This window comes from Protopterus annectens, chromosome 14.part0, assembly GCF_019279795.1.
Source record: "Protopterus annectens isolate FY-2018-M chromosome 14.part0, PAN1.0, whole genome shotgun sequence".
Lineage (NCBI taxonomy): Eukaryota > Metazoa > Chordata > Ceratodontiformes > Protopteridae > Protopterus > Protopterus annectens.
The window spans coordinates 661,756,183-661,783,543 of record NC_056748.1 but is presented as its reverse complement, the minus strand read 5'-3'; the positions used below and the strand labels follow the sequence as shown (position 1 = coordinate 661,783,543).

The window sequence follows — 27,361 nt, the reverse complement described above, 5'->3', positions numbered from 1 at the left end:
TGTAGGTGTAAGCAGCAGCAGGTTTAATCACATCAGATGTGATTAAACCTGCTGCTGCTTACACCTACAGGCTCATGTTTTTTACTACCTTCTGCCTCTTTGGGTGCCTGTTGTGGTTTTACAGATGAAAAGTTATTTACTTATCATAAAAGTACGTCTGCAGGAGTGGGCAAATCCTCATAATTAACATCCATACCTTCCCCCACTTAGACTGTGGAAATATTGTGTATATGTGAAATACATTTTTTAAGTGCAGCTACCTCATGTCGCCAAGGGGAGAGTAGTACACTATGCTAGGAGGGAGGTAACTAGCATTCTGGTAATGTTTGGATAGATAATATTTGTTATAATGCTAATGGTGGTGCCTCTAGAGAGTTACAAAGGTGGAAGACATCTATTCAGTTAAATCTATTCTGAGTTTGAGGCATTAGTGTGGTCCTGTGGTATGAATTCTACAATATGTTCAGAATATACACAGTGTAACATAGGAGTGTAAATGGAACCTGTGTGGCATTGGGTATCATAGCAACAGAAAACCTAGGAAAACTGCATAAAGAAAAAAATATTGAAAGTCGTTCTGAGTTTTAAATTGCAGAAGCAGTAGATAGGCTTGTCAGTCCTTGTCTGGGATTAATGTTTGTGCCAAGAAGTTCATTTTTACAGTAATGCTCCCACCCACCCATAATTGGTGCATTACATATAAACACTACCTGTGTACTGTGTTCCTTTTAATGTGTTCCCAGTTTACTTTGGAAGGTATTTTTACTAGTGAGCAGTATAACTAATGGTTGCATTGCTTCTGTAAGGTATTCCTTGGTATTCTTGTTTTCATTATTTTTAATGTACTTTGTTTCTTTTTTCATGCACAACTAATTATACATTACTTTCCTGTCTTACAAATATGTGTTCCACTCTTTATTGCTGACCACATATCTCTCTTGTCTTGACATCTGTATGTTGTGTCTTTCGGCTTATCCCGGTTAGGGGTCACCACAGCGGAACTCCGGTCCGCTGATGTTTGGTAGTGGATTTTTACGTGCCGAGTTACCAGCCCTGATGCACAACCTTCAACGAAGGCACACCCATTCACGCATGCCTCCACACAGAAGACGCTCTAGCTGAGAATCGAACGGGACAACGTCTTGCTTTGAGGCGACAATGCTACCGCAGCACCACTACCGCAGGTTTTGACATCTGTATATACTCTTTTAATGAAACCTGCACTGCTTCTTTACCTTTTAATACTCTTTGAATCATGTATGTCATTACTATATTCTCTACACTATGTTTTCCAAACGATAGGCTTTCTTTCATCTGAACTCCTTTACACAGCATAAGTTAATTCTGTTGCTTTTGCTGTGGATATTTTTATTTTCTGGCTGTTTTTTTAACACCCATTTTACACATCTGCATTACCAGATTGTCTTAGAGAAACTTATCGGTTGCTTTAAATTCAATGTCGTCTTGTCTATGCCCTGACTATAGTTACGTTTATTTTGATGTTTAGTTGCAAGTTAAATTAAAATTCTAGAGCATATAAATTATTCAGTCTTCAGAGAAAATAGGAAAAGAGCTCACAAAGCACTGTAGATATTTTTGTATACTTAAGATTGTTAAACTTCATATTTAGAAATAAAGATAACAGATCATCTCGGGGAAACCATTCACAAAGTCTACAAAGAATCAGCTAAGATTATTCTGGGACAAAGAACTTTTGTTACCCATGAAATTAGAGAAGAAAAAGTATGAAATTAAAAATATTGAACACCTTTCAAGAATATATCTGCTGTCTTTGCAAGCAAGAAGCTTTAATTTGCCTATCAATAATCTTCTCAAGAGCCACAATACACAGCACTTTCACTGTTTATACAGAGCAGGAATTGGTTCAATTTAATTTCATGCTATTAAGTGAATTCTTTCTTTGACTTTCTTTGCACAACTTCTACTACATGTAACAGTAGATGTTCAAATTCCTCAGGGGCAGCACCCACCCACCATCCTCCAGACTGTGCATAGTCGAGGTGGGTTTCAACTTGTTTGATTCATTTTTGTTGTATTTTTTTCATACCGTATTGTGATTGACAGTGAATTTACTCTTGCTAGATAATTCTGGCTTCAGGTACCTTCTTCTCATTTGTGGAAGTGAATAAACATGAAAACTCATTTCCCTCTCAGAATATTTTTTTTTTTTTTTTTTTTTTTTTTTTTTTTTTTTTTTAACATTTGTTGACCGGGAATGTCCGACTAGGTTCCACAGATCCTGTTTTCAGCGGAGGCCCGGGGAGAAATGCTCCAAATGCATGTCTTTGGAATGTGGGAGGAAACCGGAGTACCCGGAGGAAACCCACGCGAACACAGGGAGAACATGCAAACTCCACACAGAAGGCACCCCAGCCGAGAATCGAACTGGAGAACCTCTTGCTGTGAGGCGACAACGTTAACCGCTGCACCACTGTGCCGCCCGTCAACCAATCAGCTGTCACAAGAAGAGAGAAGGAGGGGAGCATACCTCCCAACCATCCCGAATTATTCGTTTTTTACCGAATTTTGGGGTCCAAATGAAGGGGTGCCACGATTCCCGATTGGCACCCCTTCATTTCCGATTTCTTTGCCTTATTTTTTTATTTTTTTTAAATTTTCGCGCTGTCGGAGCTGACGTAATCACGTGCACGATGACGTCAGCTCCGTCAGCACTACCAGCCAGTCGGAATTGAGCTCCTTGAGCTCGCGTCATCATTTCCGGCTGGCTGCAAGCTGTTGCTGCATTTGAAAAGCTTGCCGCCAATCCCATTCAAACAGAAACACTTAGCTGCCACCTGCCTGCCATTCATTTTTAATTTGGACTGGGACTTATTGCCCGAGCTGCTGTTCGTGCTGGAGCCTGGGACTATCTGAGAAAATAATTATATGCTGCTGTTACTGTATGATTTGCTGTTGCCTGCCCACTGCCTATTTGTGTTGGACTCGGAAGGAAGTAGGGAAGATAACAGTGATGGCGGCATAATTTAAATTTTGCAGAGTCAGCCCACATGTGTCCCATCCTCCAGGTAAGAAAACAACTCTCTGAACTGTATTATGCCAAGAACTTTGTGGTTTGTTTATTTTAAGTGCTGACAAGAAAGAACTGTGCTGTTTACCCGTCCTGTAGTTGTATTTGTCTGGCAAAAAAGAGCTGTGCTGCTAGCTTACCCGTAGTTGAACTTATCTGCATTTCCAGCGAAGAACTGTTTGCTTGTGTGTTTACCCAGCTGTGTTTATCTGCATTGTTCACCGCTCAGTCTGCTGCTCGCAAGTGTGTTTATCTACAAAATTCTACATTAATCAATTTGCTGCTCGCAAGTGTGTGTTTATCTGCATTAATCTGCTGCTCACAAGTGTGTGACTGTGTTTATCTGCATTTCTAGCAATGATCTGTTTGCATGTGTGTCATGGATGCATCCATTGCTTTTGTTGTATGCACGGCACTTGTACTTGCATTTCAGCAAACTTTTGGCATTTGTACATTCATTTGTGTTTCAGCAGATTTATTGAGCTTTATTAAGCTGAACGACAACATTTGTCCTTAGCAGTCGCTTCAGCAGTTTGCGTTTGTCTTAACAGCAGCATTCGGCATTGCACAGCATTTGTACTTCCGTCCAAGCCATAACATCTTTCTTCAGATAAAAGATTGTCTTACATGCAAACAAGAGATTTCAAGATTTATTTCTAAAGGTAGCTTTGCACTTATTTAAGTTCTTTTAAGCTGAATGGCAGCATTTTGTATTTTAGAACCCGGCTCGGCAGTCCACAATTAGCTCTTTTAAGCTGAACGGGTTTGTAGGCATTTCTGAATGGAGATTTATTTGTAATGGCAGCATTGTACTTAGTTAAGTTAGCTCATTTAAGGTGAATGGCAGCATTTTGTACTTGGAACTCAGCTCGGCAGTCCGCAATTAGCTCTTTTAAGCTGAACGGCTTTGTATGCGTTTCTGAATGGCATTTTTTTTATATATTTTATTTGCCATTTATTAACTGGGTTGGTCTGGCTGGGCAGCAGTTCACAATTAGCTCTTTTAAGCTGAAAGGCTTTGTATGTGTTTCTGAATGGCATTTTTTTATATTTATTTATTTTATTTGCCATTTATTAACTGGGTTGGTCTGGCTGGGCAGGTGCCCTTTTTCAGCAGAGACCCGAGGAGAAAAGCGCCATTTTATTTGTATGCACAGCATTTGTACTGGAATGGAAATGTGAATTGTTTCCCAGCAGATTTAGGTGTGGGTGATTTTGTATGGCTTTCCAGCATATTTAGGCGTGTGTGATTTGTATGGCTTTCCAGCAGATTTAGGCAATAGGCATGTGTGATTTGTGTGGCTTTCCAGCAGATTTAGGTGTGTGATTTGTATGGCTTTCCAATAAGGAATTATTTAGATAACTTTTTACTTCTACAGAAATTGTGCATATGTACTGATACTGGTTGATTGTAGAAGTTTGAGTAGACTTTTATGATGGAAATGTTCTGACTTGGGCAGTTTTGTCATTATTGCTTCATGCATTTTGTTTCATTGCATAAAGTCAGGAAGGTGTATCAAAGAACACATGTATGTTTCTTGTTTTGTGTGCAAGGGGCCTATGATTCAAAAACAGCCCAAAGGTAATCTTTATCCACCACCGGCCAGATGCATTTTCTTTGGATGTGGTGTGGGTTTCAATGAATATGAAGTTTTAATGCCAAGTCTATTTTCATTGTGAGACAGTATTGCTTTGTTTAGCAGATATCTGTTAGTGTTTTGTGCATTGTGCTCCAAAATTTAAGAATAAATCCAAATAATCATTGTATAAGTAAAGCAGTATGCACACATTAGTGTTTATGGTAAATGTGGTGAAATCGCCAGGTAATGGGACATTGGAATGGCTGCAGGGGATCAGTGGTGCCATATCTTGGTTGTCTGTTCTTCAGTTTGCATTTGAAAATTGATACCCCGCAATTCCATTGGTGTGGGTGGGGCTACGTAATTATGTATGCAAATTCGATTTTAATAGGTGTACAGATTTGTACCTATTTTTCATGGGCTTTGTCCAGATTTTTGATGTTTCCAGGTTGAGAGGTATGGAGGGGAGTATGAACTTTTGAAATCTAGCCAGTACTAAGTTACCATGGCAGATAACCCAAATGTCAGTGAGGCAGTGGGAATGATGAACAAAAGTACAGCCAGAATGTTTTGTAAGCTCTGTACATAGGCTGAACACTGTAGTCACACGTACTCAGTGTTCTTATGCAGGGTAATATATTCTGTGTCTGATGCTAAATGCCACAGTTTCTGTTTAGCTGTAATTGCTTACTTTTTTCAGGTGTGGTCCAAACCAGAAGCAAAAAATCAAAAACATAAAAGATGTACTAGAAACAAGAGTGTTATGCTTGCAGACATACAGAAAAGACATTTATCTCTCACAAAACTGAATAATTGTAGTTATTTATTTATTGTCTTTTGTTTACTGGCAAAGTCTGTCTGGGCACAGGTCTTATTTTCAGTAGAGGCCAGGGAGAAAAGCTCCACATAAAATACATATTACAATGAACAACAATAAAAAATAAACATTCTAAGCATTACTTTGCAGTTAGTATTGATACAAAAAGACATTTATCATATACTTTAGAAGTTATGTTATTTTACATAAAATCAAAGACATGTGAACATGTAACTGCTAGAGATACAAGATCACAGGATCATAGGAGGTTACTAGGCTATTGGCCCTGCGGCACTTATAAGCCTAGCCAAGAGTTTAGCCCATATTTAGACAAATCAGCACCCGATGCCCCTGTCCAGCAGGGACATGGGTGGAATCTCAGGGGTATATTTTCTGTTTCCCATCCAGTTATCCAGGTTGTGCTTAAAAAGGGGTAAAGAGGTACTCTGCTTGATATGGAGAGGGAGTCTATTCCATGGATAGGGGAGTCTCTGCGACACAAATCTGTCCCGCCAACAAGTCTTGTTGATGTCACAGACCAGGTTTTGGCCATGAGTGTTGTTTACTTGAGTGAAGCTTGACTTGTGGATATGCAGCAGTCCCATCAAGGTGGGGTTCATGATCGCCTTGTATGCCAGACAGAGGTCACCTCTGAGGAGTCTGTATGAAACTGAGTAAATGGGTTGGGCTTTTAGCCTTTCTGTGTATGGTAGATGTTTGAGACCCTGGATTTTCCTGGTGAGGAACTTCTGTGGTCTCTCCAGCTGCTCCATGTGCTTTGTGAGGTACATACCAAAAAGCACGTTGTACTCAATAATGGGGCTTATAAGGGAAGAATACAGGGATGTTATGATTTTACTAGTGCTCTTATTTGCTTGCTCATGCTAAAGAGACATTGCTTCTGATTGGGCACTTGCTCCTTCTTGGTATTGGACAGCAATTTTTTCCTTTTGTTATAGAGTTTATTAATTGCAGATGTCCACCAGACAAGTTTAGTCTTCCTTGCGGAGAATGATTTAGTCCTGTCTGGTATTCCTGATTCCATGTATCAGTATAAATACTCGTATAGTGCTTTGGTGTAGTTTTGGATATTGGTGCCAGTTCCTACAGAGGGGGAGGGGGCTGTGAAGCTGTTTATATCATCCCTCAGCAGGCTGTAATAAGCTTTTGAGAAGTTTTTATGTGTGATCCTAGCTAGAGGGGGGGTTGGGGGAGATGGTGACTTTGAAAGTGACCACTTTGTGGTTAGATCTTACCAGGGAGGATGATACTATAGGGATGCTGCAGTGGTTACTCATGTTGGTTAATACCAAATCCAAGATATTATCATCCCTTGTGGGGGTATCGACTAGCTGTTCCAAGACATTTGCATTGATAAAAATCAAGGAATCTCTGGGCATTTGTGTTCTGGCATGAGTAGTTCTTCCAGTCTATGTTTGGGAAGTTAAAGTCAGGATAATGATAATTTACATAGGTTCAGTATATATATGTATATATGTGTGTGTGTGTGTGTGTGTGTGTGTGTGTGTGTGTCTATATATATATATATATATATATATATATATATATATATATATATACACACACACACACACACACACATATACATACATATATATATATATACTGAATCTATGTAAATTATCATTATGTATATATCTATATATATATATATATATATATATATATATATATATATATATATAAAACACACACACACACACACACACAAAGAGAGATAGAGAGAGAGGGACATTAATTAGGTAGGTTATCACTAGTGCAGGAACAGGAAATAGAGGAGGAGGAAGGATGTAAGCAGAAATAATCAAGAAAACATGAGTAGAAAAAGGTATAACAGTGGAGAGGTTGAGATAAGAGTAGATAGGTAAGATGATGAGGTGGGTAAGGGGGAGGTATTAGCAGAAGAGGATTATGGATACCTGGTAAGATCCGACCACAAACATGTATATTTTATATGTATTTATAATGCTGTTTAATCATGAAAATGTATCTGTAATTGTCTTTCAATGTGGAGCTTTTCTCCCCGGGCCTCTGCTGAAAAAAGGCCTTTGGCCCAGTCAGACACCCCCGGTTAACAAATCTAAAATAAAATAAATATAAGTTAGTTAGAGAAGCAGCAGTGGGGTTGAAAGAAAAAGAGCCTGGAATAAGGAAGGTGAAAGAGTCAGGGTGATTGGCAACAAAAGAGAAACCAGAAGAAAAATGGGTTTAGTAAGGATGGAAACATGATGATGGCCGTGAGGAAGTTAGGTGTTATTTTAGGTTGTGCTTGAATTGTATGATAAAGTTGTCTTGTTTTAAACTGTGTGGGATGGAGTTCCAGTGCTTAGCAACAAAGGTTGAAGAAAGTGAGCCACCTTCACTGTTATTGAGACTTTGTCCTGGTTAGGAGGTATTTGTTCTGGTAGTGACGATTCCTAGTTGGGAAGTAGTGTTTGATGATGTTTTATAGTAATGGGCATGTGTTGGGTTTATATATTATTTTGTGGTCAATAAGCAATTGGGAATAGGTAAGCTAATTAAGTAGTTTGATCCAGTGTAGGTGATTCAGTCCCTGGCAGTGGTGTGAACAGTTTGGTAAGTTGGATGCAAACTTAGTTATTTTATTTTAGCAAACCTGTAGTTTATTTTTTTAGTTGGAGTGAAGATTAGTCCAGATGAGTGCTGCATAGAGAAGTGAAGGGAGACAATAAGATTTTGCTAAAGCATTAGAGGAGGAAGAAATAATCAAGAACGGCATACGTAGGAATGTTAGCTTGGCATATAACACAGAATGTCACTGAGGCAGTGTGAATGAGGAACATCAGAAGTACAGCCAGAATGTTGGTAAGCTCTGTTCATAGGCTGAACATGGTAGTCACACTTATTCTTTTGCAGGGTAATACAGTCTGTGTCTGTTGCCAGTGAGAAAGGGTTTGTTTCTGTAAAGGAAGCCCAACTGTTGCTGAGTTTTCTTGATGGCTTAAGTGATGTGGTGATCTTATTTTAAGTTACCATCATTTAATATACCAAGAAGCTTTGTGCTGGAAACTGTTTCGGTTGAGGTATAATTGCTAATTTGATACTGAAGGATTGTTTCTACATTAACAAAGATTCGGATTTAAACAACATTATTTTTGTAGCGTGTAAAGTAGTTAGTAGTCATCTAATCAGGAGAGTTGAGGAGGAATGAAAATGGACACCACAAACGGAGCATTATGGTGAGTACATAACTTCTTTATCTGATTTTTTCCTTCATTCTTCAACAAATGGGACAGAGTCTCCAGCTACCTGAAATCCAGGGGGGACTCTAAGGAAGGATATTCCTGACCATAGCTGAGCCGAAAGCTACTCTTCACTTGAGATCAAATCCAATTTCTAATGAGTAACAAAGGTATGAAGATTAGCCCAAGTTGCAGCCACACAGATGTAATCCGTTGAAGCTCTGGATAAAAAAGACTTTCGGCTTTTCCCAGTTTGGGGTCGCCACAGCAGAACTCCAGTCCGCTCATTATTGGCAGTGGATTTTTACGGTGCTGAGTTGCCAGCCCAATGCCCAACCTTCAACGAAGGCACGCCCATTAACGTCACTCGACCACGGGGAAGATATGTAGACTCCACACAAAAGGCACTCCAGCTGAAAATCGAACAGGAGAACCTGTTGCTGTGAGGCAACAATGCTACTCGCTGCACCACCGTGGCTTCCATGGAAGCTCTGGATAAAAAAAAAACATAATGATGTTACCATACCTGGCCGAATGGGCTCTCAAACGTTTTAGTAAGGAAAGGCTTAATTTGTTATAGACAAAGTATATACGATCAGTCAACGGTCTGGCTAAAGTCACTTTCGTAATTGGCATGTCCAATTTGAGATCCACAAAGGAGACAAATAATTGATCTGTTTTTCTGAAGTCCTTTGTTTTATGTTAAGTAAAAACATAATTGCCTATGAACATACAGTAAATGTAACATGTACCCACCTTTGTTTATAAAATTTGGAAAGAAAACTGGCAGACTGATAGATTGGTTGATGTTGGATTCTGACACCACCTTAGAAAAGAAGGAAGGATTGCTTCATAAATCTACACCTTCCCTGTGAAATATTAAGTAATTTGGTTTAGAGGACAATGCTTGCTGTTCTGATAGTCTTCTAGCAGAGGTGATAGCTGCCATAAATGTAGTTTTCCAGGTCAAAAACCTTAGTTCGCATTTTGTTGCTGGTTCAAAGGGAGAATGAATTAAGGCCTGTAATACTAAGTTTAAGTCCCATGGTGGAGTTAGATCCTTATAAGGAGGTCTTAAAAGAAGGGTACCTTTCAAAAATGCTTTACAAAGGTTTGAAGAAGCCAAAAATTAGAGATGGCATCTAGTTATACTTTAATAGTTGAGGAACTGGTTCCTTCATTGAAAATTGTTGCTAAAAATTCAAGGACTCTATGCACAGGTGTTGAAAAAGGGTCAATATTTTTTGCTGTGCCAGAAAAACATATCTTTTCCATTTGCTTTTGTAAAGTTTTCTTGTAGAAGCTTTGTGGGAAGACAAAAGCATATGATGGACAGGGGAAGAGAGCATATGCTGTCTGGCTATCAATGAAAGTGGAGAAACCATGCAGTCAGTTTTATGTTTGAGGTATCCAGGTGAATCATGTCTGTTGGGTGAGACAAAAGGTCTAGCATTGGATCCAGAATCTTTGGAGGGTAAACTAGATGAGGGTATAGAAAGGGGCACCAAATTTGTCAAGGCCAGAAAGGGGCAATGAGGATGACTTTGCTCTTCAAATGGAATGCTTTCTGCAGAAATGTGGGCATTAAGGGGGTTGGGGGATATGGATAGAGGAGTCCGGGGAGCCAGTCATGGAGAAAAGCCTCTCTGTCAGTGGTTCCCTTGGTGGGAGGATCAGGGCAAAGAACCTTCTGCACTTGCTGTTGAGGGGAGATGCAAAGAGGTTGCAACATGATCTTTTCCACAACTCTCATGTTGAGAGACCACTTGTGAGCTAACAAAATGGACCTGCTCAACTTGTATGCTATCATGCTGGATTTTCCTAGAATGTGCATTGTTGTCAGAAATTGATTGGATGAGATCACCCATTGCCAAACTCTTTTACAGCTTTTTGACACAAGGGGTAAGATCTGGTTCCTCCTTGTTTGTTGACGTACCATACTACTGACATATTGTCCGTCTAAATCGCAATAGTTCCAGAAGGGAGAGAATCTTGAAAGGCCTGCAATACTAGGAGAACTGCTCTCATTTCCAGGACATTGATATGTGTGTTGGCCTCTTTAGGGGACCATTTGCCTTGGACTGTTTTTCCCAGAAAGTGCCTCTCCACCCAATTTGGGAAGCATCTGTGGTCACTATGGCCTTGGGTTGAGTAAGAATGAAGGGAGTAGAACCTAATCTGAGTGGATCCACAACCAGAGATATATTTTACATGCTTGGGTATTTCTTATCTGAGTGGACATATGCTGTTGAAGAATAGATCTTTGAGTCGCTAACATCCATTAAAGAATTCTCATATGATATCTTGCTAGGGGAACTAGAACTATCACCGCAGACATTGATCCCAAGGATTGCAGAATCATTTGGGCTGAAAATGAGGAATTTTGTTTTATCTTTCCTGACCTGGAATAGGATAGTCTGTACTCCTGGGAAAGGAAGGGATGCTGTCATGGATACGGTGTTGAAAAATGCACCTATGAACTGCATTGTCTGAGATGGTTCTAAATGAGATTTGTTGAAATTTAAGGTAATCCTTATATGGGAATAAGTCTAGAGTACTTGGTCTTGAGATCTTATTAGTAGATGCCTGGTCAAAGTGATTGAGTCAGTTGTCCAAGTACAGAAACACTCAGAATCCCTGCAGTCTCAAGTGAGCTGCTGCTACTGCCATGCATTTGGTGAATACCGAGGCTGTGGTGAGGCCAAAGGGCAGTGCTCTGAATTGGTAATGACTAGCTTACAACTGGAAGCGTGGATATCTTCTGGATTGCCTGTTCATATTTATGTGATAGTATGCATTCTGTAGATTTATTGAGCACATCCAGTCATCCTTGTGCAGGAATGGCAAAATGGATTGCACCATGACCAAAGGGAACTTTGTATACTGAACCAGTTTGTTCAGATTGTTGAGATACAAAATTGGACTCCAGCCCCCTGTTTTCTTTGGCACTAACAAGAATCTTGGGTAAGTTCCAGATTCTTCCTGTTCTGGGGGGTCCCCTTGGATGACTCTTTTTTCGAACAGCTTTTTTATTTCTATAGCTGCTGCTTTCCTCTGATTGGGTAGAACATCGGGAATTTTGTTAACTGTTATGGGAGGGGGTAGGGAAAAGGGAAGTATATAGCCTCTGGAAATAATCCTCTGCAGCTACTTTTCTTTTGTAATGTCTAGCCAGGCTGTCTGGTGTAGGGATAGACAATCCCCAACTGCCTCCAGAGGAAGACAATCGGCCTCCTTTCAGGAGTACTGATAGATTCTGTCAGGAAACAAATCCCTGGACCCCTGGTCCTGTGGGCCTCCTTTACTGCACAGGTGGAATCTTCTATTTGAGTTCTCCCTTTTACCGCTGGGGGAACTGTCTCCACATGGATCTTAGAAGGGACTCTGGGACTTTCTGAACCATGTCTTTTGACCACCTTGTTGATTCCTAGACAAGGCTTTTTGAGGGGTCAAAAAATGTATGCAAACTGCAGAGAAAGTCTTTCTGTCTTGCTCACACCTGGAGAGTGTGTCCTTTACATTAGGTCCAAATAATGAACTGCCATCAAAAAGTGCATTGATGAACAAGGACATAAAGGGATCTGCAAAATCACATAAGCACATCTAAGCATGCCTCCTAATGGAAATGCCTGAACCTGCTGCCCTTCAGGTACCTTCAGCAGCAATGTGACATGAGCCTCATGGACAAATTTATGATCAATTGTAGGGTAGGGCGAGGACACAGAAATCTGAGCCTTGGAAGTACTGGCCCCAGCAAGGGATTTGGAGACTTTCTTTATCAAATCCATCTGCAGTCTAGTGAAGTGTCCCAAATAATTCAATGATCTGAATGCAAATGTTGCTGAGGCATAAACAAGCTTCCCAAATGTGTCTAACTCCCTTGACTTCTTGTTATTGGGATGGACTGAAGAACACTGTTTTGTGAGTTTCTTTTTGGTGGCTTCTGCCATGACCATGGCATCTACCAGTAGTCTGGAATGCCAGAGAAATGCAAGGAATGGTGATGGGACCCAAGAGGGTACCAGATCTAAGGAGGAAGAGTATCTAGACTGGTGTTTGATGCCAGATTTTGTAGAAGGATCAGGTTTCGGATCCAACTTTTTATGTTTATTGCTTGGAGGCTCCACTGTCAGATCCCAGGAAGGAGTGGAAGACTCTGACAGATCCAAAGGCCTTTTTAAATGTTCCTTCAACTTCAGTTTGGGGTATTGAGCCCCAGATATAGAAAATGAGAAAGTAGAAGGAAGCAAACCCTTTAAAATTAGTTTGTTTTTGGGGTCCACAGTAGTACTAAGACTGAATGACTTACAAATGTCACAATCCTTTTGAAAGTGTTCATCGCCTTGACAATAAATGCACAGGGCATGTGCATCAGAAAGAGGCAACTTATGACTGAACTTGTCACACTTTTTAAAACTGGACAGTTTTTTTGAAATTTGTTTGTTTTGTTTTTTTTTTTTGAAAAAAAAATTCTTTATTAAAGAAAACAGAAAAAGGGAATAAGATACCAGCAATGGTATTAAAGAAATATAACTCTATAAAAGAGGATAGATGAGAAGATTTAACAGCAATGGTATTACACTAGTGTGTAGATACAGAGGTAAATAAAGTATGGAAAAGGAAGAAAAATATTAAGATAATAGCTCCCAAAAAATAACTTGTCTCTGTTGTTGAACAACTAAACTCGAGAGCTCAAAGCGACCATGCCCATATGTGAAAGCAGCAAATGAGATCTGGGGTATGTTAGGGGATAGAACTTTATGGGTAAGGGAGGAGCTCATGAGTTTTCTAGCGGATGCGAGCTGTAAAAAACATGCAAACCCAATTGTTGAGGAATGAATGAAAATTGACAACATCAGATCAGCTATTAACAGAGAACACTGCTAATTATTTCTAAAGAAGAAAGAATCACAATCAGAAGAGTATATTACTTACACTATTAAGGCAATATTGAAACATATTAAAGGGAGGTACACAAAGGTCCCATACTTTTTACCTGGCTAGTACAACTGGCTGAAGGTGGACAGTAGGGTGTAAACTCGCCAAACAAATTAAAGGGAGATTTGCTGATCAGTTTAAATATGAAGGTAGTTTAGAAGGAAGGTGTTACAACATTCTTAAATAAAGAAAAATGATGGGGGAGAAGGCCCACAGTGAATGATATTGTCAAAATTCAGAAACAATATGCAGACTGTTAAATAAGCAAGTGTACCAACTTGGGCCTTATAGGTGAGAGCTTATATTTAGCTCAAAGTACAATTTGTTAGTTCATTAGTTATCAGTGAAACTTCAGGACTTGGAAAATGAAAAAAAGTAAAGCAACATAGAGCTGCCCATACAGGCAAAGAGGGAGATTCACAAAAGCAACCACTGGAAAGACCAGCCAAAGTGCAGGCTGCCAGCAAGGGCAGGGTGTAGCTCAGTAATTAGAGAGTGACAGGGAGATGAAAAATTAAGGCGCAGTGAAGGCTATTTTTGATTCTAGTTCTGAGAAATAGCAAACCACTAAGTACTCGCCAAGCAGAGAAGTGACTTTAAACACGCTACCGTTTTGAAGAGAGCATGATTAGTATAACAGAACAAGTAAAATGCCTTAAATATTGAAATTATTTAAATGGTAATTAACTCAATTGTCAGTTGTCTGAAGAAGTTTGCTGAAATAGTAAACGAAAGCGCTAACTATATTCCTGGTGTTGGAGTGTATTATTTCCTTCTTCTTTTTTGGATTTAGTTCATTGAGCTAGAAGCAGTGTAATCAGGGGGTACCCACAGCCATTCAGTGATCAGTAGGTGTTGCTAGGCATGATTGGCCTTAGTCATAAATGAACTAGGTAACTGCCTATTTGTCTAGGGGCACTCCTCTAAATATATTTGTTCATTTGCTTATTGTTTTTCTATTTCTAACTAAAGAAACGGTTTAGCTATGACACCCCTTTTCAAAGCAGCCATGACTGTGGCACCCTACGGAAAAAGTGCTGCACATCTAACCAATCAGTTTGCAAGGTTTCTGCTCTGTCTTACTATGATCTACACAATGAATCAAAACATTTCTAAAGTTGCCTGACACATTGCCTAGAGCATGGTTAGAGCATGTGTGGGACAGAGAGAAAGCCTGAAATGTTAAAGAGTGAATGTAATGTCCATTGTGTAACTTACTGTGGCTGGCTACTCTTGATTTATTCAAGAAAATGTTAAATTACATTAATCTGTCTGCTGCTGTTGTTATTATTATTATTATTATTTTTATTATACTCACATCTGTAGGTGGATTGGACACTCTAAATTGGCCCTAGGTGTGAGTGTGTACATGTGTGTGCCTTCTGTGGAAGGTTGGGTGCCGGGATGGCAACTCAACACTGTAAAATTCCACTGCCAATCATGAGCGGGCAGGTGATCCGCTGTGGCGACCCCTAACTGGGAAAAGCCGAAAGAAGAAGAAGATTATTATACTCACATGTCTGAGGTACATTCACTCAAAAATGTAGCTGTAATTGCTAGATACGGTGACTGTCTGTGGATGAATATGTATGACCCTGCTGTTGTTTGTTCATGTTATACCTGGCTGGGAATTATAATACATGAAAAGTCCTGCTTATACTCTGCTAAAATTCTTTCCTAAGCAGTGAGATAGGCTGTCGTTCTTAATGTAATGCAGTTAATGTGCATGCTTGTATGACAACAGCTGATATCTTTATTGCACAAGTTTTATAAGAATATCTGCATGATATTCTGTTACAACAGCCTTTTCTTGAATCATCATATGTTTATAAACGTGAATTTTTTCTTGGTACTTGCAATCAAATTGTACACTATATACTGGATCTTTTCTGTCTGGGCTTCTTCTAAAAATGGGCCAGTGGCTTAGATTATTCCTGTCAAATGAAGATTCCTAAATAAAATGGAGAGATGGAGACTCCTCCATGGGGTGGATGCAATTCATTTATTTATATGTATCTATCTACACACACACACACACATTATATATATATATGTGTATATATATATATATATATATTTATTTTATTTTATTTTATTTTATTTTACATTTGTTGACCAGGCTGGTCTAGCTGGATACATGTCCTTTTTCAGTAGAGGCCCGGGGAGAAAAGCTCCAATATAATGAGAAGACAACAGTACATTAACATACAGAGAAAAATAGGATTAACATAAGTATAAACAAGGACAGTAGTCAATACATGTAACTAAGTAAACATTCGTAGGAGAAGGAGGTTGATTGAAATATAGAAGCCTTGGTGTTGAAGAACAAGGTCTACAAGAAGGTGAAGAGACTAGGGTGGTGGTTGTTTGGTTGGGTTTAGCCTGGTTTCGGACAAGGACATAACCAATGTGATTTTAGGAATTCTTTGAGATTGTTTTTGAATTGGTTAAGTGAGGTTACAAGTCTTAGGTGGTTTGGAAGGGAATTCCAGGGTTTCCCTATGGAGTTTGCATAGAGGGCATCACCCCCCCCCCCCGAATTCTTGGATTTAATGGTTTGCATTTGAATACTATTTGCTGATCGGAGGCAGTTAAGGTTAGAGTAGGGGGTTAGTATTTTGCTCAGGGCAGGGGCTCTGTCAGGTTGGTTAATTATTTTGAATGCTTCCGTGAGTTGGGTGAATTTGAGAAGATTGGGCAGTTCCAACCAGCCAAGTTTCTTTAGGTTAAGGCAGTGGTGGGTACGGTAAGGTGTTCCTGTTATAAATCGGGCTATGTGATTGTAGGCAACGGAGAGCATGTTAAGTTCACGCTTATTAAGGAAAGATAGGATAGGGGAGGCGTACAGGAGGGTAGAGAGGAGATGAGTGCGGGCAATGGTTAGTTTAGCATGAGGGGTCAGAAAATTCTTAATACGATACATTGAACCGAGTTTTTTGTTCACTGTCTTAATGGAATTGCTTATGTGTATGTCAAATTTCAGCTTGTGGTCGATAGTTACTCCTAATAGTTTGGTGTTGGAGACAGGCTCTATGATGGTCCCGTTGGTGGATTTTACATGGAATGGGATATTGTTAGGAGTTAGAGGTTCATTTCCTAGGGGAGTGGTTGCTGAGGGGAAGAAGAGCAGCAACTTGGTTTTTGCTGGATTGAGTAGTAGTTTCAATTCCGAGAACCATTTTTCGACTTTAGCAAAACAGTGCTGGGTTCTTACTTGGAGTTGTGGGAGAGAGATATCAGAGCAGATCAGGGTAGAGTCATCTGCATATTGAATGCAGGTGGCTTTAGGTATGACTAAGTGAAGATTGTTAATGAAGACTGAGAAGAGAAGGGGACCAAGTATGGAGCCCTGAGGGATGCCAATGGTGTTGGGGAGCAGGCCAGATAGTCTATTTTGCCATTGGACAGCTTGTTGCCTACCAGTGAGGTAAGCATTGAACCAGCTTAGGGCTGGGTTGTCGAGATGCAAGCCATCCAGGGTTTGGAGCAGAAGCTGGTGGTTGACCATGTCGAAGGCTTTCGATAGGTCCAGAAAGAGAGCAGAGGATATGAGTTTATTGTTACGGTTGTTGTTGCTTGAGTCAATGAAGGAGAGGAGGGCCGTGGTAGTACTGTGATAGGGGCGAAATCCGTGTTGGGAATTAGACAACAGACTGTTAAGGGTTAGGTATTTTAGGAGCTGCTTGTGTACACACCGCTCCATGATTTTAGCTAATGGAGACAGGATTTCTATCGGCCTGTAGTTGGATGTTTCCGTGGAGGTGCCTCCTTTGTGGAGAGGGATGATGTATGAGATTTTCCAAATAGATGGGATGGTGGCTTCATTTATGGTTCTGTTAATCAAGATTGATATGGGATAGGCGATAGCGGCTGACGCTATCTGTAAGTATTCCGCTGGAGGTGATCCGCCGCTAGGGTGGTTGGTCTTAGTTTTTTTAAAAGGGAGCGGATGTAATGGGTAGGTACTGGTTCTAATTTAAAGGAAAGTGAGGCTGTGTCATTGGCATGATTGGGTGATGAGGAAGTAGTAGTTAGCTGGGTGGCTAGAGACTGTATGGTCTCTGTAAAAAAGGAGTTTAAGGCGTTGGCAATTTCTACAGGATCTTTCCCTATAAGTTTTTCAGGGGTGGGGGTGGTAGGCTTACCAGGATGAAGGAGGTTATTGAATCCTGCCCAGAACTTCTTTGGGTTATTCTGGTGTTTGTCCTGGAGGTGGCAGAAATACTGTTTTTTGTCTAGAGTAATAGCTGTTTTAGTAGAGTTTCTGAGCTGTTGGAATTTAATGCGATCTAGGGGAGTTTTGGTGGCTCTCCATTTGTTCCAGGCCTGGTCACGGAGTTTGATTTTAGTTTTAGTTTCTCTGGTTAGCCAAGGTGCTATACGTTCTTTGGATCTAATTTGCCGAATAGGGGCATGGCAGTCAAGTATACTAAGGAAAGTGTCATTAAAGTGAGTAGCACTCTCCTGTAGGGGTAGGGTTTTGAGGATGGACCAGTTACAGGACTTGAGTTCTGCAAGGAATAGTAGTACATTAAATTTCTTCTTATTTCCTACTAATCTATATGAAGGGGGGGTTAGTTGATGAGCTTTTATGTTTAATTATATAGGTGATTAGGTGGTCGCTAAGGTCGTTGGGAAGGGTTCCCGAGCTATAATTGAGTGGATCCTTATTGGTTAGAATCCAGTCAATGGTGCTTTCTTTTTGTTGCGCGTTTCCGATTCTGGTTGGAGATAAGATATTTTGGGAGAAACCATGTAAGTTAATTGGAAGGGGGTTAATATTTGCGGTGCAGTGAGACCAGTCAATATTGAAATCCCCGAGTATGATGGTTTCTTGAGGGTAGTTGGAGGTTAGCCAGCTGAGCATTTGTTCTAAGTTTTCTGTGTTCTTACCTGGTGGGATATAAATCACTATAAGATTAATGGATTTTTGGGTGTTTAGGCATACTTTTAGAGCAATGAGTTCAATATTAGAGACTTTGGGAGGTTGTATTGAATTCATGATGACATTCATTGTATTCTTATACATAACAGCTATTCCCCCACCCCTTTTATTTCTCCTGTCTATCCTGTGGATATTATACCCGGGTGGGATTATCTCTTTGTCCTTGGTGGAGGGTTTTAGCCATGTTTCTGATAAGTACATAATGTCAGGGGACTATATCTGGGGACCCAAGTTACCTATGTGGTAATTTGTGGGCACATTGTTTTTGCCAAAGGGTATGACTATACACTTTTTGGCATTTAGCTTTAGACCATGGACTATATATATATAGGTTCATAGGTTCATACTAGGCTATCTGCCCTGGGGCATTTATAAGCCTAGCCCGATTGTGTTTGGCTTACGCCACCCCTTGATTTGAGTATACTGTGCCCTTTTTAAAGTTTAGTTTACTGTGCCTCTGTCTAATAGTGACACGGAAGTAATCCCCGGGATAAACCTATGATCCCCCATCCACTCATCAAGATTCTTCTTGAAGAGAGTCAGTGAGGTGCTCTACCTAACATGAATTGGAATTCTATTCCAGAGCGAAGGGAGCCTCTGGGTTATGAATCTGTCCCTCCAGCATGTTCTATTTATTTCTGTGCTGAGGTTCAAGTCCCTCGAGCGCATGGCTCTAAGGGATTTAGATTTACTGAGGTCGAGCATGTCCATTAATTCTGGGTTGGACATAGCTTTATATGTCAAGCATAGATCGCTTCGAAGTAGGCGGTATGCAACTGAGTAGAGCTGGAGTTTTTTTAACCGTTTGAGTCCCTTGATCCTCCTGGTGAGGTACTTTTGGGGTCTTTCTAATTGCTGCAGGTGTCGAGTAAGGTACATCCCAAAGGGGGCATTGTATTCTATGATGGGCCTGATGAGGGATGAATAAAGGTGCATGATTACCTCTCTTGATCTAGATGTGAATCCTTTCATGATGAGGTGGGCTATGTAGAAGGTCTTTCTAACCACTTTGGCAGTGTGGTTGTCAAAGGAGAGATTGATATCAACTTGGGTCTCCAGATCCCTAATTACTTTCTCTGTACTTAATGGGTTACCACCTATGTGGTAATTTGTGGGCACATTGTTTTTGCCAAAGGGTATGACTCTACACTTTTTGGCATTTAGCTTTAGACCATGGCTCTGGCACCAGTTATCCGTCTCTGCGAGACCTTTTTGAAGGATATTTGTGTCAGCTGGGGAGTCGATTATGGTGCCCAGTTTGCAGTCATCTGCAAACTTGGTGAGCCATAGTCCTCCCACGTTGGCCTGTACCTCAGAAAAGTAAATACCGAACAAGAGAGGTCCCAGGACAGAACCTTGTGGGACGCCACTTGTGACCGGTTTTGAGTCTGACATGGCTCCAGCAACTCTGACTCTGTGGGTTCTGTCTTTGAGCCAGTTTGCAACCCATCTTGTGACATAGGGGTTTATATTTAGGCTGGATAGCTTATCTATGATGCCCGAGTGGGGTATTCTGTTAAATGCCTTTGCGAGGTCCAGATAGGCTGTGTGGACTACCTTCCCTTCATCTATGGCCTTGGTGACTGTTTTGAAGAAGTCGACCAGGTTCAAAAGACAGGATCTGCCCTTGACGAAGCCAAATTGGGTAGGATCTAGTGTCTGTAGGTCCCCAATGTCTTTGTTTATGAGTTCCATGATGATCCTCTCCATAGCCTTGTAGACTAGGCTAGTCAGGCTTATGGGGCGATAGTTTCCAGGGTCCGCAGAGGCGCCACCTTTGTGGAGTGGGACCACTGTTGCTGCACGCCATTCTTTGGGCACATATCCTGTAGTGAGGCTGAGATTGTACAGCAGTTTTACTTGAGGGATTAGTTCTTCTTGGAGTTCATGTAGGATGCAACCCGGGATGCCATCTGGTCCCATGGAAGCAGTGTTTTTTGCTTTGGAGAGGGCAGCCTTCACCTGAGCATCAGAGATGTTTGGGAGGCTGCACTCTGCCGGGATAGATACTTGCTCTTTTGGGGGGTGGGGGGTGGAGAAGTTTGTACTGAACCTGTCTGCCAGGATATTGGTGATGTCTGTGGGTTCAGTGTATTTTTTGTCATTTAGAATCAACTCAGAACAAGTCTGGGAGTTGCTTCCCAGATTCCTAACATAACTGAAAAAAGCCTTATGATTGTCTTTAGTGTCCTGTGCAATTTTTCTCTCGAAGCTGGCCTTGGAGGATTTTATGAGGGATCGTAATTATTTGCTAGTACTGATCAGAGATGCCTTCCCTTTTAGGGATTTTGCTCTATCATGTAGTAGCTTCCTCCTTCTGTTGTACAGTTTATTTATGGCTGGGGTCCACCAGACTGGACACCTGCCTTTGGATGATTGGGTCTTGATTTTGTTTGGGATAGCATGATCCATGCATTCCTGGAGATGTCTGTAGAATGCATTTATATAGGATTCTGCAGTTTGGGCCGTAGTTTCCACTGGCTCTGGGTCCTTGAAGGATTCCACTTCGGTTTTGAGAAGTGTGAAGTTCACTTTTGAGAAGTTTTTCACTGTGGTTTTCTGGGCTGGGGTCGGGATGTGGATATCCAGTGAAATTAATTCATGGTCTGATCTTACCAATGAGGGATATACTTCTGGTATGGAGCATAGAGTCCCCATGTTGATAATGATCAGGTCTAGTACATTTTCCCCTCTTGTGGGAGTGGTGACTAGTTGTTCCATAGCATTTGAGTTTATAAATTCCAGGAACCTTTGTTCCTGGAACCATATATATGTATGTATGTATTTCAGTAACCATTTTAAATGTCAGGACTCGCTAGAGCGAGTCTCAAAATGTGGAGATTGGCCAAAAAATGGACTTGCATGTACTAAGTTTGAGATGACCATTTCCTGGAATATTTCCTTTTTTCTGAGGTATGGTGAATTGGGAATTAGCATATATAGGTTTGGGTAGGGGGGTTGTAGAGGGGCTTGTCCCCCTGCAAACAAGAAGCTTAAAGCAGAAAAGCGATGTTTGAGATTCGCTCTTCTCCAACATTTACAGCCTTATTTTTTTGGCATGTTGGCACTCAGCATTTCAAGTGCCAACATTTCAATTGAGAGCCATTTATTTCTGAGTAAAAAGTTACCTGTTTACTACACAATCTTCAAATGATACTTTTCCAAACTTTCACAATTAAATTGGAATGCTGCTGATCATTGGAAAGTCAGTAGAAAACAGCACAAATCTATTCTGAGGCAGGTTACAATAAACGAAATGTGTTGTAGATCATTGTTCCTGTTAAAGTGACACCACAACCCCATGTGCAAAAAATGGGTAAAAAGGGTTGTGGATGGAAGGTATGACCAAAAAATTCTTCTCAAGCAAGCATAATGCAGAGAGAACATATGCTGACATGAAAGAGAGAATTACTTTATTGCTCCATTTTTCCCAGGAAGTATTTTAATGTTCTGTAACATCAGTTGGTACTCCTAGCACTGTTTAATTTCTTGAAACTTAATTTTTAAGTCTGTCATTGCACTGTTTTAGCTAATAAGAGTATCTGTTCACAAAGCTAATGTTTATTTTCTAATATTTCTTTTTCAGTTTGTTTGTGGAAAAACTACCTCACCATCGGGACTACCAAGAATGTGCTGCTTTACCAGAAAAACTGGACATCATGAATGTAAGTTAGAAAGGATGCCACTTTTTTAATCCAGTGTTAACTTCATGTTGAGATCTAAAACTACACTTGCTTTAGTAAATAATCGATGTGTTGTGAGAGTTATGCACTTTATTAAGAATCAACTGCTACAGTTTCCTAAAACTGTAGTTTCATAGTTATATTAAAATTGCCACACAGAAATTTAGTTTGCAGAGTTTTCAGTACATGAGTGCAATTACTGGCTCTCCTGGCATATTCTTTTCCATTCAAATCTGAGATTAGAAAGACTTAGTTTGTGGGCCTCTCCATGGTAAATTTGTTTCTGCCCTCTTTGGCCTCTCCTCCTGCTCCCACATCCAGGATGCTATTGTGTAAGTGGTGCACAACAGTTGTCCCATCCCTATACCATTCACACTGCATAGATCTCATCTTAATGTATGTCATCGAAAACGTTCCCCCATTCATTGCCTTTAGACTTACCTTCATTATGTCATTATGTTCATCAGCTCTCACCAGATCTTCTTAAACAGCTTGCTTAACAATTTGGACTAGATAGAGGCTATCCAGTGCAGATGATAGCTGGAGGGCCTCCTGTGCAGAAGGAGATAAAATTATTTGAAGGGGTTTTGGCCTGCATCCTTCCCAAAGACCACACATTTGAGACAGCTTCTGAATCCTCATTAGTGGTTGTTTCTTCCTTGTGCAAGGAGTCAACATCAAGTGCTTTCTCTGATGTCAGAGGGTGTAGTTAGAGTTCATGATTTTTTTCCCCATGCTTGGGCTTGTGATTAGTTTACAGTGTCACATTCAGTTGGTCTCTGTATTCTCAGGCTTGGTTTATATGAACAAACTCAATGTGTAGGCTTCCTTTAGTCATACAACCACTGGTGTTTATATAAATAGATGTCCACAGGGTGTGTCCATACTATTGAACTTAGGTTTGGCAAGACTTCTTGTCTGTGTTTTTGTGTGTTTGTTGGCCTTTAGTCAAGTTTTTGTTGGCACTGAACCCTTCTTGTCATTTTGTTACTTGGTGGGATTTACAGCTGCATGCCCTCTTTAGAAACAGAAGTATTGTCTCATTCCATGTACCTTGCTGACATCCCAGTTGTGCATCTTCAGTACAGGTAGTGATTGGTTCTGTCAGTCATTAGTTATGGGTGGTCCTCCTTCTCAGTGTATAATCTGAGGGCCTGGAAGTCACTACTTTTGATCAGGACTTGGTGTGTGAATCCCCTACCTCTTCTCAAAATGAAAACCTTGTGGTTGATGTGCTCTTTCCTGAGCTGGCCTTCTCTTTCTTGTCCACAGTGAAGATCAATGTATCTTCCTGTTTGGGGGAAGGTGAGTCTAGTGGCGTCCTTCCCTTGAATTAAGACATTCAGAGGACTATAAATTTGGTTGGAGTAAAGCAAACTATGGGTCAGGAAAAAAAATCAAGCTATGCGTCATCACCCTAAAGATGTTTGGTCAACATTATAATCCCCTTGTAGAATTCCTGAGGTGAATATTTCCATAATTTACATGATAATGTATGTTGTTATTTCCTCATGCAAGAAATCCAAATATTTTATCAAGCTTGACAGGGAGTTCTCTTTTATTCTGGTGCATTTTCCAGTTTCATTCTGACTTTGGAAAGCTAGGCATTAGCCAGAATGTTCTGGTTGCTTTGTCAAGTAACCAGAAAATCTTTTGAGGCATTTGTTTCTTAGTTTTAACTATAGGGTTCACGTATGTACAGTGGATGTGATAGATGTTTCATCTTTATAATTATTAAAGTATTTATCATTCACTGTACTGGCACATGAAATAGCAAATATAGAGTGAAAGCAAAATATGAAAATGTAGCAAGAGAAATTATTAAAGATTAGGAAATGTATAACAAATTAAAAAAAATAGGAACTGTGTTGTCTCAAGTCATGATACAGCCATGTGGTTTAAACAAAAGTAAGCTATTGTATCTTTGAGAAATACTGTTCAGTCAGAGATAGGATTTTAAAAAAAAAATCAGTGTCTGACCATCAAACATTTCCCAGGAAATAGTTCCCAAATTGTTGAGTAGTCATCAGTTGAAGAATAAGATAGGTACAGAAAAAAGAATGTACATGCACAAAGCAACAGTTCACAAATGATACTACAGCAAGAGCAAAGCCAAAAAGCCTGGATGTAGAAGCAATTGTTGACATATATAAAGGCAAAGTCAATGTAAAGTGAGCAGCTCTCATTTTAAGAAACAAAGACTCAGCACCTTTCCTTCTACAAGGCAACTGGATACTGTGATCCAACGCATGCCAAACAAAAAGTCAAACTCCACAGAAACAGCCTGAGCTGTCAGCACAACCATCACAGCAGAGACCTTCTATGGACACAAAAACACACCAGAGCCATCCTGCGGACGCAGACTGCAAAGTCAGCTAAACACTCCAAAGTGCACTTACTACTTTTTCTTGTACTTTGTTTTTCTCCTCTTTTTTTTTCTTACAGTGTCAGACAACCAAAGTCAGAGTCTTCCCAAGAGCACTACAGCTGTCAAAGCAGGGTTATCCCCTGCCCCACTTTGCGAGGGACAGTCTCTCTTTGGGCAGTTGTGTCCTGACAAAAATATTAAAAATGGCAAATGTCCTGAGATTGTAGAACATAATTATGTCCTATATTGTATGTAATAGTTGCATAAAACAGTTATTCTGTATCTGAAATACCTAAATGTTGTAAAAAACAGAATAAGCAACTAAAATGCTACAAGAATAACTATTATTTATGTAAAAAAGTTAAGTTCTATCCTTTGTACTGACCGTGGGTATGAGTCGGCCTGTAAAATCTGATCTTTGTCTCGAAAATGTCCCACTTTGGCCATTTGAAAAGGTGGCAACCCTATGTCAAAGCCATCCCATCTAGACAACAATTCAACAGAAGAACAACAGTGATACAGTACAGAAGTGGAGGGAATAAATAATGATCAGAACACAAGTAATTCAGATTCAGCAGCTGGATGACCAGTCAGATGCAAATGGCAAAATCCAGCAAATAAATGATGGTGCAGAGGAAAAAATGGATACATCAGCAAGAACAAGGTAGGCAACCTGCACGGGTGGTGCAGAGGGATAAAACCCTCACTGTGACCCAGATGACACAAGTTCTAATTAGAGTTTGGACACTTTGTGGTGCAGGCATTGGAAGATATGTGCACCCATCCCGGGAAGGGGAAGAACTCCAGTGATGGTGAGGTGGTTCTCTCATAGCCCTGGTGAGAGATGTTGAGATTTTTCTACTGAAGGCCTGGGGTGGATGCATTGCCAAGGCCAGACCTCAGTGCCTACCCAGCCAAGCAAAAAGGACAGTTATGCAAGGTGAGGAGTTGAACTCATAGTCCAACAATAAGAAAACTTCCCTCTTAGATAAGTATTTGGCTGTTTCCCGCCAGGTGTTCACAGTCACCAGCCAGAGATCCAAGTGAGCTCACCTTGGAGAATACAATGGCAGGTGTCCTTGAAGCGGTGCGTAACACACCATGGTGAGACTAGATGAGGCTAATAGAGAGCTATGCTGTTTCAGGAGCATGACAGACCTGCAGCTAAGAGAACTTGCTTGTGAAGAGAGATAACAAGACAATTAGAGCGAGAGAAAGAGAACAAGTGGTCTTCTAAAACATTCTGTGACTTTCTTGACAGCAACATCTATCTGCCTCCAAAGATAAAGTTGACTACACTGTTCCTGTCTATATGGCTGGTATGAATGCCTTTTTATTAGTATAGCTAGCTTCTGTTTGGAAGTGCCAGTCCATATCAATATTGTTGCCATATCTCTGAGCTATAGCTACGTCTGCCTTCTTGGAAATTACATAAGCTTATAGTTGTGCAGTCTTATTCATTATAAAGTGCTACTTGATGATTTTAATGTACCTGATATTAGTTGGGTTATGGTGGGCAATTTGAAATTTGCAAGAAAATTGTATATCGGTTAAATCAAGAACATACCCAAATTATTACTAAACCAGGGTGGTGATGAGTCTATGAACTGTATTACTGTAAGTATACTTACTGCAAATAAATTACACTAAACTCCACTATCAGGAAACCTGAAACAGATTTTTTGCATGGTGGTTGCCACCTACACCCCCATGTAGGGTAGACCCCTAACATCCCTAATTTATATATTTATGTGTATATATATATATATATATATATATATATATATATATATATATATATATATATATCTTGGTGAATTGAGTATCATCAAATACCCCTTTGGTCGGCATCTGTTTACTCACCAAAATATGGTCTACTACACAGATGGTTGACAGTTGTGCAAGTTCATTTCTCTGGGTTGACAAACATGCCCTTTCCCCAACATTGTGTGATCTCAGTGTTAGTATATATAATTAGCAAAAGGGTGTGGGGAACTTGTCCCCCCCCCTTGCAAAAATAATGTTTTATGCTATTTTTTTTAATCTTGTTTTGCATGCATCAAGATTTTTGCTGTGCTCATGCATAGTAGCATGTTGACATTTATAAAGTTGATGTTTTGTGGTTGACATTGTAACGGTGATATTTGGGTCATGCACTTATTACCATTAGACCCTTTTATATTTAAATATATATTACAACTCCACAGCTGTACAACAGAGAAGAAAATGGAAAATTCCAGATGAAATTTCTTTTCAGTGTATCACTTCATGGTAAGCAAAGTCACACAATTAGCAGTGAAATACCTGTCATGTTCCCATCAAACCTTTAAGAGGACACAGCATACTGGACACCAAGAGACCAAGAACTTAGGCAAATTATTGCTAAACCTCAATGAGGTGACAACATATTATATTGTCTGTATTGTCTCTTTCCATATATATCCTAAACCTTTGCAGCTCGTGCATCCAATGGCTCCCCTTTAAATGCTGAATAAGTGTGCTCATTTTTGTTTTGCATGAGTTTGATTGCTTCAGAATGTGTTGGCTCATACTATTTCATTATTTTTTTATTAGTGCATTATACACACTATAGTGATGTGTGTGGCTTGAAATGTCTTATCTTTTATGCAGTTCAAGATGTAAAGAGAGAGAAAGTATGACTTTTTATCTTTCTCTTTAATGATTACTCTCTGAAGTGGAGTGACTTGGGGGTATGAATTTACTTTTGGTATTATTTTCTTAACTTTAGTGCAAGTT

The 27,361-nt window shown here is 40.1% G+C and overlaps 1 protein-coding gene across 1 annotated transcript in view; it reads left to right on the top strand.

Annotated features, from left to right (window-relative positions):
- STAMBPL1 (STAM binding protein like 1) overlaps nucleotides 1–27,361 on the top strand; it is a 417,426-nt gene that overhangs the window by 253,824 nt on the left and 136,241 nt on the right. Inside the window, exon 4 of the mRNA XM_044056412.1 lies at nucleotides 22,140–22,218. Within this exon, the coding sequence (XP_043912347.1) occupies nucleotides 22,140–22,218 (79 nt within the window). The remainder of the gene's footprint in view (nucleotides 1–22,139; nucleotides 22,219–27,361) is intronic.